The sequence below is a fragment of the Dipteris shenzhenensis genome, chromosome 10, assembly GCF_047967505.1.
Source record: "Dipteris shenzhenensis isolate YYH24624 ecotype China chromosome 10, Dip_SZ_1.0, whole genome shotgun sequence".
In the NCBI taxonomy this organism is placed as follows: domain Eukaryota; kingdom Viridiplantae; phylum Streptophyta; class Polypodiopsida; order Gleicheniales; family Dipteridaceae; genus Dipteris; species Dipteris shenzhenensis.
Window position 1 is genome coordinate 22,109,532 of NC_141605.1, and position 16,419 is coordinate 22,125,950.

General features: G+C 41.8%; 1 protein-coding gene across 1 annotated transcript in view; it reads left to right on the plus strand.

Moving 5' to 3' along the window:
* LOC147897554 (metal transporter Nramp6-like) overlaps nucleotides 1–16,419 on the plus strand; it is a 92,141-nt gene that overhangs the window by 37,152 nt on the left and 38,570 nt on the right. The window contains exons 6-9 of the mRNA XM_087380045.1: nucleotides 1,103–1,212; nucleotides 1,308–1,489; nucleotides 1,611–1,680; nucleotides 1,851–2,024. Of these exons, the coding sequence (XP_087236171.1) occupies nucleotides 1,103–1,212; nucleotides 1,308–1,489; nucleotides 1,611–1,680; nucleotides 1,851–2,024 (536 nt within the window). The remainder of the gene's footprint in view (nucleotides 1–1,102; nucleotides 1,213–1,307; nucleotides 1,490–1,610; nucleotides 1,681–1,850; nucleotides 2,025–16,419) is intronic.

Sequence of the window (16,419 nt, forward strand, 5' to 3'; positions counted from 1 at the left end):
TTTATGTCACTGTCTATAAGATGGCATCAACCTGGAGTGGTATCATAGCGAGCTTTGCCTGTACAAACTGATGAGGCACCGAGGGCTTACTTTGAATCATCCTGGATCCCATGATCACATGTAGCCTCCCAAATCTTTGCCAATTGGTCATCAACGATAGGTCACTCCCTTAGAAGGGTGCTCTTGACTCACAAGTGTATCGAATAGCTATCCCTTTGCATGAGGGTCCTAGAATTGTGCCTGAAAGCATTGTCGCTCTAGTCGATCCATAGCTCCCTGCCCTCATTTGAGTTGTGTTGTGGCTGCATGAATCGTTGTGAAAACTCTCTACTATGATCCAATCTCTCTCTAGTATTGATCGATAGATCTTGGCCAGTGTGTGGCCAATCATCAAGGTGCAGTAGTTCCACATGTCCATGGGATTTCCTACTTTGTGTATCGCCACAATGGTGGTGCTACTCTAGGTAGGGGGGAAATCGTTGTATTGGGCATGGTTGAACATTTGTGCTATGATAGGAGCCAAGACCTCGAGCCATGTGTAAAATACTCAATCCGCAACCCCTTGTGATCCTGGGCTTCTAGTTGTGGAGCTGGATATATGATTAGTTTATGCACAACTCCCATCTCTAGTAGGTGGGAAACAGGTGATCCCTCTAGATAATGACCCTCTATGAAGACCGTTACATGTTATCGGTTCATGCAGAACTCCCATCTCCAGTAGGTGTCGGTCATATCTTGTGACCGGTGGTGCATCCTCGGAGTACCTCACTATCCCAAGCTCTGTTGGATCTATCTCTTGTATTTTGAGGGGGGGTTGGATCCGAAGTCAAGCAAACCCACCTATCTACTCTTTGTGCGCGCAAAGAGAGAGAGAGAGAGAGAGAGAGAGAGAGATTTTGTCATGTCACATTGATTTGTTATATTTTCCATGATCAAAGACCTAGGCATGTTTATGTGTTATATATATGGGTCTTTATTAGAATGTAGATGCGTGTTTTTTCTATGTGAATTTTTAATTGAAGCATAGATAGAGTTTAATTATGTGAAAATCATAAGAGCCTTCAATGAGACATCAAATAATTTGTTCTTATATGGTATGCAGTATTGGGAACGGCTCTTGCCCTCAATTTGTTGTTCCATATTCCAGTGTGGGTTGGAGTTCTCATTACAGGATTTGATACCTTTGCCTTCCTTGCTTTACAACGATTTGGGGTATTTGTTACACATATTTGTATCTTCATGCTATCCTCTCATAAGTTCCAATTCAGATAAGGATATGAGATAAAAGAATCCTTGTATTGATGTAGGTGAGAAAGCTAGAGATCATCATAGCCCTGTTGGTTTTTGCAATGGCAACATGCTTCTTCATAGAGATGGGCTATGTAAAACCAGCATCAAATGAAGTCTTTAAGAGCCTCGTTGTACCTCGCCTAGCTGGTGATGGTGCAACCGCACTTGCTATCTCTTTTGTGGGCTCCATTGTCATGCCGTAAGTATCACAGCATATCTTTGAATGAGCAATCGTTTTCAGGCATGTACGTTATGTTTGAACCTTTTACATGAAGGTATTCATTCTAAATGTCTAACTCTAATGATATGTTAATATGCAGGCATAACCTTTACCTTCACTCCGCCTTGGTTTTGAGCAGAAAAACTCCTCGCACAATTCTAGGAATTAAGGTTTCTCTCTCCTTATAATGCAAATAAAAAAATCAGGACCATCAATGCAATTGATGGATTTAAGATTTGATAAATGTTTTTAGTAATTTTTATATAGATTTTCTTTCTTTACAGTTTTTTTGGACGTGAAACTATTTATGAAGCTGCTTATGGTGCTCTAAATTGTCCAGGATGCACAAAATTTTTGCCTTTTGGAGAGTGCTATAGCACTTTTTATGTCCTTTATGATCAACTTAGCAGTGGTCTCCATCAGTGGGGCAGTATGCAGTCATCCCAACTTATCTCCAGAGGATAAAATAAAGTGCAATGATTTGGACATAAATAAAGCGTCATTCCTATTAAGAGTAAGTGCCCTTGCCAAGATTTTGTGTGCAATTTCAAACAAGCTGCAAAATTGTGTGTGTGTGTGTGTTTGTCTCTCTCTCTCTCTCTCTCTCTCTCTCTCTCTCATATACACACGTGCGCGTGCACACACACACACACACACCTTTTTGTTTTGTAAAAGAAACTTTGCATTAAGAAGAACGTACATTTATAGATGTCCGAGAGCGGGACAGCTACTACTCAAAACTAAAAGCAGTAATAAAAGGCTTCTAGGATTGTCTCCAAGGGAATGAGCATCCCAAAGAGATTGAAGCAAAGAAGCTCGAAAGTAGGGAAAGTCATTCACTGAAGAGTGCTCATACAAGCAAACTGTACGAGCTTAATGACCAAAGAGCCCAATAGTGACACTAGGAGAAGAAGTGATCATACTCTAGGATGGCAGCATGTCTTCGAAACAAGCAAAACTGCTCGCCAAAACGAAGTAGAGGGAAAACGAGCTCAAAGCCCTATCATCAATCTGAAAAGAAAATCATGGGCCAAATGACAGGTCCAGAACAGATTTAATACCGTCTTTCGTGGTGAGAACAAGTGGGGCAAGCCGAAGAGCCAATACACCTAAGAACAACCAAGAAAGATCCCACTGCTAAAGCCCCATCCAAACAGCGCCATAGAAAGATCCTCTTGAGAGGTTTTTTACTGCTCTAGATGCGCCGAAGAGAAGTCCTCCACCAAGAAAGAGACTTATTCAAGTGCCAAAAGTGATTTCCGTGGTCCTAAATCCAAGGCGGTGGAAGCATTAAATGACATGCCTTCTTGGCAAAAAGATCTGTAAACACAAAGGAAGAGTAACCTGGGGTCTCATGATCAAACCACCAATCCAGTAAGGGGAGAGTAGAAAATAGGCGAGGGGGACAGGCCGAAAGGTTGCAACAAGATAGTAATAATACGCCAAATAGACCTATGATGCAACCCTAAACAATACTACCTCCTAGCTTGTGGAAAGGAAAATGTGTAACCCTAATCATCCACAACATCTGGCACTGTAGTAACCCCCAAGCGATGCAGTAAATACGCCTTACGAGTCTGTGGCTGAGCTGAAGGAAGAGGAAAGACCAGTGAAGACTCTGCAATCAAAGTGTGCTACCAAGATCTGGAGGTCTACCAAAAGAGTGTAGATAATCTAGAAGCTACTACCAATCCTGAAGCAATCGAGAAGAGAACGGACAACCTGGAATATGACCGAAAAAGTGACCAAATATCACATTAAAAATAGCTGGAACCCAATGGCCAAAAGCATCCGTATGTAGAGAGGTGAACAAACAAAACAACATAAGAGTCCATGGCTGACATTGCTTCAAAAAGGTGGGCAGGAGTGTAGCCTTGCGGGCCAGCAAATGAGTGTGAAGATAAAGAATGTTCAAACCCCCATGGAGCCTGGGTGAATAGACATAATTCCTTTTGAGAAAGTGATTGCCTTACGATCATGCTTGGTGTGCAAAAATCCTTCCATAACCTTAGTGATAAACCATTGATATCCCGAGAAGACCAGGGAATAAGGGGCAAATAGAACTGCACATAAGCCATGAGAATAGAGTGGACAATTCGAAGGCGAACATGCGGTGGTGAAGTAGATAACCTTCAATAATCTAACTTGCGGAACAAATTTTGCAGCACCCAAAGTCTCTCTTATGGAAAAGAGATATGCCATCCATAGGATAGCCCAAATTACACACCACCTTCTCAAAAGGCACTAATTAGGCCACAAGATACTATGCCAATCACGCTCACGGAGAGGCTAGAGTTTTGATTTACTGAAATTGACTTTCAGCCCAGATGCAAGCCCAAAGAGAGGTAGTACACACATAATATACTTGATATCATCCTCCAATTTTGTGAGAAGAAGAAAGAATCATCACCATAAGCTTGACTGACAAAAGGGCTCCTCCAGGAAACTCAATACCATGGAAATCCCACTGAGAAACCAAGGCATCTGTGTATCAACTGAGGAGAGCACCAAGAGGGCATCCCTGTCAAACTGATCGGCCTAGTGACCAAGAAGATAAGAGGGCATCAGATAAAAGGCAATTTCTTGTGCCCTCATCATATAGCGAGTAAACCACAGTTCGCATCTTTGTCCCAATTGTCACATAACTACAGCAATAAAATCCCATCTGATAGTGTCAAACGCTTTTTCAATGTCCACTTGCATAATGAGAACATCCTGATGAGTGTATTTGGCATATTATATGTCAACATAAGAATTTGTGATATTGTCCATGATTTGTCTGCAAGGAAGAAAACCATATTGTACAGGCTGCAATCCCATGCACAAAAAGTGTGATATGCGCAAAACCAACATTTTAGAAACTCAATTAAACAAGGATTGACAGAGGAGCTTCTTTGGAATCAACACAAAAAACCCTTTAGGATAGAGGCAGATGACCAGAACTCCAAGCCCTATTAATCATGAACAAAAGAATAGGGCTTAGGTGATCCCAAAATCTAGTAAAAAACACCGTTGTCAAGCCATCCCATCTCGGAGATTTAGAGCGCCCCAATTTGGATAGTACCGCTTTCAATTCTAAATCTGTAAAAGGCAAATCCATCTTATGTGCATCTCTTGAGAGAGAATTGATGGAACATTTTGTAGAAAACCCATCCTCGCGTCAACCTCCATAGGCAAGGAGGAGGCAAGGTGGCAAACATATGAGAAAAGTAACTTTGCATCTCATCATCAAGCTGCTGTCTATTCATTGTCCATGTTCCATCTCAGTGCAGGCATCTCAGTGCAGGACACGATGCAAGGAATGCATGTGGCCCAAGGCATGAAGACTTTTGAAAAATGGCCTTAGATGTATCTTGCATAGCTCTCTGCCAAGAGAGAAGCTGCCATTTTCTCAGTTTGCATTGATCATTGTCAGACAAGCAAACAAAGGGCATCTCTAAAAACAAATTGATCATCCACAGACAATTGGCTCTGTTGTGCTATAGAATTGAAGCCCTGAACCAAAGACTTTGCATCTGCTACTTAGTGATGCAAGTCCCCAAGATAGAATTTCAAGGTGGCAAACATATGAGAAAAGTAACTTTGCATCTCATCATCAAGCTGCTGTCTATTCATTGTCCATGTTCCATCTCAGTGCAGGACACGATGCAAGGAATGCATGTGGCCCAAGGCATGAAGACTTTTGAAAAATGGCCTTAGATGTATCTTGCATAGCTCTCTGCCAAGAGAGAAGCTGCCATTTTCTCAGTTTGCATTGATCATTGTCAGACAAGCAAACAAAGGGCATCTCTAAAAACAAATTGATCATCCACAGACAATTGGCTCTGTTGTGCTATAGAATTGAAGCCCTGAACCAAAGCCTTTGCATCTGCTACTTAGTGATGCAAGTCCCCAAGATAGAATTTAACATAGTCTTTAATAAGGTCCTGCATTCCCATGGAGAAACAGTTTCATGCCCAGTCTCCATTAATAGATGCATGCAAAACAAATCAATGTAAAATAAGAGACTTGACCATAATCTGAAAGCCTTGTTGCTTCAGATAAGAATTTATCTCTAGTAAAATCTTTTTCCTGGCAGCCACATATTATGCACTGGTAGACCAAAATGTAGAGTCATAGAGAAAAGGAAAATGATAAGATAAGTGCAAGGCATAATCCAAATGAATATCACAAGTCGTGTCGTCAAACTCGATTGCATGAAGCATGCACCATCGATTCAAAGCGTAACTAATATTGAGTGAATGCATTATGATGGAAATCATATCCATTATCATTAGGCATAAGGTGCTGCCATAAATCGCAGGCCTGCAAAGTATCAACCATGAGTGTCCACGCATTCTTTTCCCTTCCCATCATTTGTACTGTTGTCCTCATTTCCAGGAGGATTATTAAAATATTCACATATAAATGCATGATCCATCCAGGGATGTTCAGCTATTCCATGCCACATTTCATCCCGAACTGTAGATGTTGAGGATGCATAGTTGAAGCAAACTCAAAATTATCCCCATTTACAATGCATCTGACTATAAGATAATGACCATGGGGGTCATTATAAACCTATTGTGGCTGTAAATCATTATGAACCAGCATTGCAACCCCTGAAAAAGAAGCTTGGCCAGCATAAAAGATGCAAAAGCCCGCAAAGAATCCTTCGCGGCCTGTGAAGGAATGCTGATTGTGCTCTTGCAAACAAACCACACGGAGCCTATGAGCAGTCATATAATCCCAAACTAGACTCCATTTATTTATATTGCAGAGGCCCTAAACATTATATGTAAGACATTTAGGGGCATGTATATATTTACAAACTAGTATATGCGACATAAAATCAAATTATTCTTGCATGGCCACACCAGAGGGTGGCGGACCAGCAAACTCCTGATATGCATTCCATGGGTCATCATCCAGAATGGGACCAAGAGAAGAGGGAGGAAAGGTAGGAATATCATAAGACACGACTGTCATCAAAGGTAAACATAATGGACCTGCATGAACCACTGCATACCAAAGTTTACTGTCCTAGCCCTAGGGCAAGACTCCAAAAATCAGAAACTAATAAGAGAAAAGGATGCCAATTGGCAAAAAGACTCCACTGAGATAAGGCTCATATAAAGACTACCTTCCCCAAAGAAAATGTCCCCTTCAAATACAAGTATGGCCATTTTCCTAAGGCCTCTCCACAACCCATCATATGTGGGATAACTCTTCCTTTGCCACATGGCAATCTTCCACAATAGTTTCCACTGGCACTAAGTCATTCACCGTCCTTGGGGAATGCAAAACAAGAAGATGAGGGAACATGCCTCCCACTATATGGCATCTATACATTTAGTGCCGGGACATGCCCCCAACTAGCAAGTATAAAAATATTAAAAAATAAATATTCCAAATCAAACCTCCTCCATGTTGCAAGCTTTCAAATCATAATGGATGAATAGTGTCTCTTACTACTCCGTATAACGATTGATTGCTTCAGAGGATCTAGGTCTCTTTTGTGCCATCACCCCGTCCAAAGCATACACACACACACACACACTTTTTTTTTAGTGAAATCTTTATATTTCTGTGTGGGAAACCTCAAAAGAGGTAAAAACCCACTAATAAGTACAAGAAAAAAGTTTTTACAAGTAAAACCTTAGAGCAAAAGTCATGAGGTAGCCAAGTAAAAAGTGACATATCAAGCTGGAGGAGGATCAAACACGGCATCCTCCAGCTTCAAATTGTTGCTCTGTAAAAACTGATGCAGTGATGAAACCACACCATCAATAAAAACAAGCTGTTTTTTGCCCTTGTGATTCTTCTTGATATAGGCTGGTACGCGAAACTTTTGAATCAGAGGGTCAAAAACCTGTTGTAACATGGGATGAAAAGATTCCAGTAAAAAAGGTACTTTTGCATCCCGGACAGAAGAAAACTCTGGCACAGGCATCAAAGGCAGAGAAGCTAAATCAACATTCGTATCTTCCGATGAAAAAGCTGCATCTGATAAAGCAAGGATTAGCATCACACACACACACACCAAATATAGCATACACACACACACACACCAAATATTTTCTTTTGTCAATCATCTACTTAGGGGAGACTCCTTGCTCTAGCCATCACTCCATACAAAGCAAACAATAAATCTAAATACTAAGACCCACCGCCAATATAATCCAACACAATAAACCCCTCCATCCAGCAAACCTCTCGAGATAACCTGTAACAAATGGTACATTTAGATTCTTGTCTATCACAATGACCAATCATAACGTAAAAACTAAAGCTTATGTCATTTCTTGTTCCTTCAAGCCATGCCTTTTTAGCCCGCCATTCTTGCTACTAGCCACGCTTGCCATCGCTGTGGCTAATTACTCACAACGTTCCCATACTTCATCAACTCTTCATCACCACACACTAAGATTGCCAGCCTAGATGCTCATCGCTTGTCGTCACATACCTTTTTCCTAGAGGCCGTCACCATGCCTTTGTCAACCCACCAAGTCACATACAGCACCAAACCTAGTCATCATCTACTAATTCTGAGCCACATAAACAATGCCACCAGCAAAGCTGCCTATTATCAACCGCCAGCCCATTGTCATCTCGTTGAGCCATAACTACGTATTTGGGAGGGGGTTGCATGTGGGGGAGAGATTAGAGAGGGAAGAGAAAGGTGAAGGGGAAGGAAGAGTAACCACACAGAAGAAGAGGAGAGGGAGTAAAGGAATGAAACTAGAAACGTAAAGGAGGCAAGGAATAACATTGAGGGGTGGTTGAGGATGAGAGAAGGAGGAGAAACGAGAGTATTTGTGTAGACACATACTATGATATGGTGATGTAGGATAAACTAGGACTTAGTCTATTTTCTAGTGTAGTACTTGGGTACTATATAAATATCAAGTACTTGTACTTTTAATTGATTGAGCATTCTATTGGAGTTTCTATGTGACCACTTCTACTCACTTGTGTTCACAACCTTTCTCCATTTGTTCCTTCATAAGGTACGGGAATCCGTACTATTGCCCGTTGTACCAGTTTTACTAGCCTGTCCGTACAGCACCCATTTTGCCCTTCCGCATCAGTCTCCATTCGTATATTCTGTCCGTACTATGCAGTCCATACCATTGCAGCAGCTCATACAGTTGCAGCCTGCTCGAGTCTATTCGTGTGGATTTTGCTCCGGCCCGTGCACTTTGTTCCAACGCGTTTGTGTGTTGCTCCAGCCTGTGCACTCCTCTAGCATACAGGTTTCCTTGGCGTACATGTTTCTTTGGCATACAAGTTTTTTGGCTTTTGGCGTATAGATACATTTGGGATTTTTTTTTAGGTGAGCCCACAGGCACATAGATTTGAGCTACTTGCTTGCACTTTGCACCTCGGGTGCAGTAGGTGCATCATCAGTTTATTTATAGTGGGTGATGCTATAGTGTGCAATCGGTTGATGCCATACTTGCAGTGATTGCACAGTCCAATTAGAGGCACTTTTCTTTTAGTTGCATTTTCTTTGCAGTTGCATTTTCTTTGCAGGTGCACTTGCAATTAGTGTTGTCTTTTATGCATTCAAGATGTCTTAGTCAGAGAGCTTGGGTATTATGATGACCAAAGGAGATAGGTTGGAATGACCCAACTATGCCTTTGGTCTCCTATGCTCATCAAGAACATTTTGGTTGGCAAGAACTTATGGGATATTGTGAGTGGTGATGAGACTAAGCCTATTGCATCTAGTACTAGCTCATTCTCCACCACTACTTCTACTACTACTACTGCTACTTCTACTCCTCCTACCATTGACACTTCTATTACTTCTACTGCCACTCCATCTCCGACACTTTTGGAGGAGTAGAAGAAGTTTGATCGTAGAAATGCCCAGACTTTGTTCTTGATTGCCTCATTAGTGAAGAGACACATTATGACAACCATTAAGTCATGCACAGATGCAAAGGATGCGTGGGAAAAGTTGGAAAACATGTATCATGTCATGAATGAGCCAAGGGTCATTGCATTGACCAATAAGCTTAAGGAGCAGAAGATGCAAGAAGGACAGACAATGATAGAGCACATTACAAAGATCAATTTATCTCAAAGATCAGCTAGCAAGTGTTGATGAGGAAATAAATGACAAGATATTAGTCTCTATCACCCTCAACAGCTTGGCTCCCTCTTATGGCACATTTTGTAGTTAGATTATCATAATGTTGTGGTTTGACCCTGTACTAGTGATCCAGGCGTGCCTGATAAGAAGACAATGCATATGTGAAAAGTAAAGCCTGGAAAAAATGGTTGAGATTCTTTCTAGAGATCAGTTAATCGGAGCTGAAGCAAAAGCTGAGACCAATGATCCCTTTCAAAGACCAACCTATGAGTTCAACCAGATGTATTATCTCCCTCTTGAGGAGCATTATTAAAGTCTCCACATATGAAAGCATGATGACGCTAGGGATCCTTTGCATATCCTCCCATATCATATCTCTACCACGAGATGATTGTGGGGCATAAACTGAGGCAAACTCAAAAATTTCTCCTTGAATCAAACATTGCATAACAAGCCACCTTCCATGTGTATCATTAAATGCCAATGTGGGCTGCAAATCATGTCTTACCATAAAGGCTATGCCTGAAAAAGATTGCTGGCCAACATAGAAGATATCATAACCATGAAAGTGACCATGTTGTCCCACATATACATGTGCTGATTGTGCTCTTGCAGAGCCACAATGTCAAGCTGCAAATTGTTGAGATACACCCAAAGTAACTTCCATTCTAGTATCACACAACCCTTGTACATTGAGAGTCAAACATTTAATTTGTGACAACATATTTACAGAGTATGTACAACTGAGGCCAAAAAAACAAAATCAAGTTTGTACATCCACCTCAGGGTCAGGGCCCCAATCTTGAGGTGACAGTAGTGCATGCGGAGAGGACAGCAAACCAACCATATCCTCCTTTGGGAAACGAGTACGACTGGCCATTACAGCAGCCCAAGTAATGCCCATACCCAAATTTTCTTAAAGGGTGTGGCCATTAGAAGTAGCACCATTCTAAGTGCGTGGAGGTAAATGTCTTCTAGCTGTAACAGTTTTTCTCGGAGTCTGCCAGACTTCCTGCAATGTCTTGTCTTTTCCTTTAGGTTGGAAAGTAGAAGGCAGTGAAGCAGGAGCATTCCCATTAGCAACAACAAGTGCTTTGCCTTTCTCTTGAGCAACATATACCTGTTTATTCCCTTTGTTCTTATCACAGGAGAGCCAACCGTATCCTTGTTTTGCAGTTGAGCAAGCATAGGATCCTGTGGCATTTTTTGTGCACGCAAAGGGCATTGTGAAGCCATATTCCCAAATTTCTTACATTCGAAACAAGCTCCTGCAAACAGACCCCACTTGAGCTTGTAGAAAGCACTTCCCATGGCAACATTATTTACTATAATAGAGTAAGACTCAGGAATGGGATTATCAATATCCCACAAAATGCTAAATCTATTTGAATTCCCATTCAGTCTTGGGAGGACAAAACACCTTGCCCAAAGATGCGGCCATTTTAGGCAAAAGGGGAGCCAAACACTGTGGGAAATCCACCACCTCCACCCAAACTAGACATCTATGACGAATGAGGGCTTGATAGTCCCTGGTCGGTGACCATGGCAGGACATGTATCATTTGCTGCCCAAAAAAGAGAGGAGAATGCTCCAAGAGCATCTGCTTATGCTCCTTGTCTTTCATGATAACCTCAAAAAAGCCCCGTGCTGCATAATGAACTTTTCGAATGTAAGAACCTCCAAGAGTCCCTATCAAACACTTTCCAACATCTACATCAACTGGCATGCGGCCTGGAAAGAAAATAATAACAGCATGCTTGGTATAATCCCGCATAGGGTCAACAATGTCATCCACCTCAACCATAAGACTCACAGTAGGGGCTGAGTTTGTCTTCAAATCCTTCATGCATTACATCATAAACCAACTTGGCTTCAAAAGAGTCATGAGCAGGATCATCTTGACCCTCAGACTACTTCTATTTTTTGTGTTGTCCCAATCTATCCTTCTGCAAAGTTTTCTCAAAGGCATATGCAGCCATGTTGATCAATCCAAAGTTGATTCCTGATCCAAAAACCTTTAGTAGAGGCTTCACAAACAGAGAGTGCAGAGGCCCACAAAGGGAAGAAACAAAGTAACCAATTGGAAGTACAAAGACTAGCAGACCAAAAGAACCTGCAACAATAGCAACAAAGAAACTCATCAAATCTGAAAGGCAGCAGTAGCAGAATAGTCATACTAGTGCTCTGTACACATTTGATGTAGCTGTACGGAATGAAGAACCTGATTGCCTGCAAAAAAAGGCATTCTTTCCACGTGTACTGCTGACAGCAGCAACTAGACATACGGAGAGCACACGCAAGGCTGTACAGGATGTGCAGGAAAAGGCAAAAAGCAAGTACAAGCGTATGGACAGCAAGTACAAGTGTACGGAGGAGATTGTGGGCACTAATACAGGTTGCGAGATGAACAACAGTTACTGTCGAGGCCTGTAACAGGATCACAGGGGGGCAGAGCAAGGTATAACAGGGCCGTACAATATGTACGGCATGTACAGCTTGCAGACAGAGGACAAGAGGTGCAGGAAAAGACGATTCAGTTAGCAAAAACCGTAAAACGAGATGCAAAGAGGCTAGATCACCATAGCTCCACACACGCACACACCACACAACACACTACAAAACACACACACACACACACACATTTTTTTTTTTTTTTGGGGAATCTTTTAGTCATTATATTACAAAGAAGTTATCCCAGAAGGGGAGAGCTATAATACATCAAGAGAAAATCTCACTGTAGAACAAATATACATCATGATCAAAGACACGAGATTGCAAGCAATCAAAAAGCGATTGCTGCAAAGAGTGTCTGAAGAAAGAGGAAGTGGAAAAAACAGGATCAGCAAAGACCCTATGATTGTGATCCTTCCAGAGAGTCCAGAGTGACCAAACAAAAAAGAAATCAAACTCTTGTCTGAGTGGATGTACACCATAAAGCCAGAAGAACTTGCCAAAAGCAATCTGAGGAAACCGAGCTCTCAAAATCTGCCCAAGGAAGTCCAAGAAAGCATGAGAGGAAGGACAATGCCAAAAGAGATGAGGCACATTCTCTCTCGGAGCCAGACATCTGCGACAAATAGAGGAAGCAATATGTCATCGTGCCAAGAGCTGTCCATGAGGAAGAACACCCAACAAAACTTTCCACAAGAAAACCTGCTGACGGAGAGGAATCTTAGAATGCCAAATCTGTCTCAAACGTTTCCGCCACCATTTCACAGGACGATGAAGATGCCAAATCTGATTTGCCTTTTGCGAGATAAATGGTGGAGGAAGTAGAACTTTATAAAGAGAAGAGAGAGTAATATGTGCAAACTGCAGAGACGGTATGACAAGCCCACAGAAGAAAGTGTTCAGTCTTGAAGACAATCCTATAGATGCAATGGAGGAACCGGCTGAAAAGGCTGGAGCATCAAAGTAATCTTATGCCTAAGTGGACGATAATGCATTCCAAGGCCAAATTTGGCAGCGGCCAAAGGAAAAGTAAGGGGAATTCTAGCATCATCAACAACATCCTGAACCAAATGAATCCCCTTGAGACTCAGAAAATACGAACGTTGAGGCTCCCGCAAAGCCAAAGGGCGAACACTCTAGACCAATGTATACTTTCAGCTCTGAAAGAGTTGCCTTGCAAGGAATCACTGCCATGCCAATCCAAGTGAGAAAGGATATGTTTCCAATCCATCAACAAATGGGAAACCAAAGACAGCCAGGGATTTTTCCTGTCACAGAACCAAAAAGAAACTCCCACTGGGAAAGCTGCCAATGACCAAAAGGTGGAGATTCAACATGCAAGATTAAATGACGAATCATTATAGCAGCATTCGCCTGTCCCACCCTCTGTTTGTACTCCTTTTGGCCTCAGATCTTGATCTGATGTGAAGTAACCACTTGCTAACGGTTCCCACTCAGGTGGTTACCGTTGGTCCCTCCACTGCAACAAATTGTGTGTTTGGCTAAAACTTCTTATCTTCATTCCATTCACTGGTTTTGGCAATTACTTCCCTTCTAAGTCTTCCAAGATGACATTCCCATTATCAAAGCAGTGCTTGATTTGGTATGGCCCGCCGACGCATACTCAAAGAAGATTTTGTTTCCTTTCTCCCAATGCGGCACTGTAAAACAACATGAGCATGCCATCTTGGAAGTTTCTTTTCTTGTATTGTGGTCATTCCATGACTTTAGCCTCCTTTGAATTACAAGTTTGGGACCAAGCTCCCCTTACCCATAATGTTGGATCAGAGTATTCAATACCTTTGGCCTATAGTTACCTAAGTAGAGTGGGTTGCCTAAGGTTCTAATTGTGTGCTAGGCTAGTGACATATGTGGGTGCTATGTGGCAAGTAATTCTAATCACATCCTTGCATGTGGGACACTTGGAGATGGTCTGTTTTGTGCAAGACAAGTGGACCCTTTCCCTTGTCTATTTAAGGTTTTGTACATGAGTGTGATCTTTGTGAGTTGTATCCTCTAGTATCAAAATACTTTGTGTTGCTTTGTGATATTGTGTCTCTCATGCTTCATTTCTCAGTCCACATTCTGCTTAATATTTATCACATAATCTATCGATTTTGGATAATGTCTAGCCTTTTTTGTAGGGCTTTCTCTTGGCCGTGTGTATGTTGGATTGCTACCCTTAAGCTGGGCACAAGGAATTCCACGAGTACCATTTCCTTAATGATGAATGCCAATTGGAATGGAGTTATATTTGTAGTGACCTTGAACGTTGTTTGGTATGCCCAAAGCCCAGTTTGGATTTGTAGTCCCAAAATTCATTTTGATATTCGTTTGTAGTTTTGTGAAGAATAGTTTACAATATCTTATTTATAGCCTTTACTTGACCATTTGCCCTCGGGTAGTAGGGCATCGATTTCTTGTGCTGAATGAGGACTTCCTTGGTCATGATTTTAATTACATACTTGATTACATGAACTCTTTAGACCGACATGATCTTAATTGGGCATCTGAATCTGTATATGATGTTCTCATACAAAAACCTTGCTGTGCTTTGTGCGGTGTCATCCCGCAGGACTTTTGCTTTGGCCTATTTGGTGATGTAGTATGTTGCCACCCCTATGTATTTTTCTCTTGGATGTGTTGGGACATTGAATGATTTGATAAAGTCTAAACCCCATTTTTTAAAAGTGTTTCCATGGATAGATGGGCTTTTGGATTCACCTTGACTCATTTTTCTCTATCACTTTTTCTCTACCTTCATATGTTGAGATAGAGTGACCGTTGTGCATTTATGTCACCGACTTGTTAGCTGCAGATGCAGTTGGTATACCGCCCATGAATAATAGTTGGATGACAGCTATCCTTATGTACTTTAGTTCGTGGCTCAATTAGTATGCCACCTTAGTTAGCTGAGTTTGGTTTGATACCCACATATAGGGTTCTTCTATTTCTTTGTACTAGAGTTCTTTTGGCTTACACAACCAAGAAGAGGAAAACTGTTTTCAGCCTCCACCTTTGTGTGTATTTCCCCATTGTGTATGTGAGAAAGCCGCAAGTGAGACTCCTTCTCTCCCACTATCTTCTCATGGTATTAGAGCTTGGTTCGTGATAAGGAGCTCAAGAAAGCAAACCAAGTTCGCAGTGTCCTGGTAAGAGGACCAATGTTGCTTTTCTTTTTCGAGTTTGGGAGCAAATCTCTGCAGGTAGCACAGCCGGAAAGTATAAGAGTGCATTGTCTCAGATTGAGACGCCCTTTGCGGTGTGGCGAGAGGGCATTTCGGGGCCCGTTTTGGTGGCGGAAGATTTTCGCAAGCACTGAGAAAAAGGTCCTGTTTTTGCTGTGCGACCACTGCTCTGCAGGTCGGTGAAAATTTGCCGTAGAAATTGCATCGTATGCCTGTGCGCAGAGGTATTGGGAGTTACAGAATCATCCTTATTGCCTGTTGATGCAAAATCGTCACTAGGAAGTGACTGTGTCGTCAAATACCACTTTCGTCAGTTTTGCAGATTTGCCCTTGTGATGCAAAAGCTGTGTTTTTTGCAGTGATAGAATATTTTGCAGTGTTCTGTAATGGCGTTTGATTCTCTTTCACAGATTGTCACTGAAAAGCTTGACAAGAATAACTTCCAAGCATGGAAGTTTAGAATGACGAATTTCCTTATGGGAAAAGGCTATTGGGAGTTCATTACAGGAAATAAAGAACCAGTTCTTCCTAATGTTCCCAATCAAGGTTAAAGGATGGCATGAGAGAGTCAGAAAAGTTATGTACTGGCTGTCTATTAGTATTTCAGATTCTATGATTGTGCATATTCAGCATGCAAGTACGCCAAAGGAGGCATGGGATACTTTGGCAAAAATGTACAGCACAAATACGCAAGCCAGGAAAATGTAGCTCAAGCAGGAGTTGCATAATGTGCAGAGAGAAAATATGAGCATCAATGACTACCATATGAAGGTAAAGAAAATTGTAGATGCACTTGCTTCCATTGGGTCGCCAGTGGAAGATGATTTAGTTTCTGTGACCTTGAATGGTCTAAGTAAGGATTATGCACAGTTCTGGACATCCATTGCCGTCCGTGAAAAATTTTCTGATTTTGAGGAGTTGTTTGCTCTTCTAATTTTTGAAGAGTAGAGAAATGGTGGTGCATCTTCTTCAGGAGGAACTTCAAAAGAAACTGTCTTCTACTCAAATGCTAGAAGAGGTAGAGGCAGAGGCAGAGGAGGCCGATCTGGAGGCTGTGGTAGAAATTAGCATATGTAGCAAACTCAAGAAAATCAGTCCTATGGAGGACGTGGTAACTCTAGAGGCAGGGGGAGTCAAAGAGGTCGTGGTGGATGACAGAGGCCAAAATGCAAACAACAATGTTGAATGCT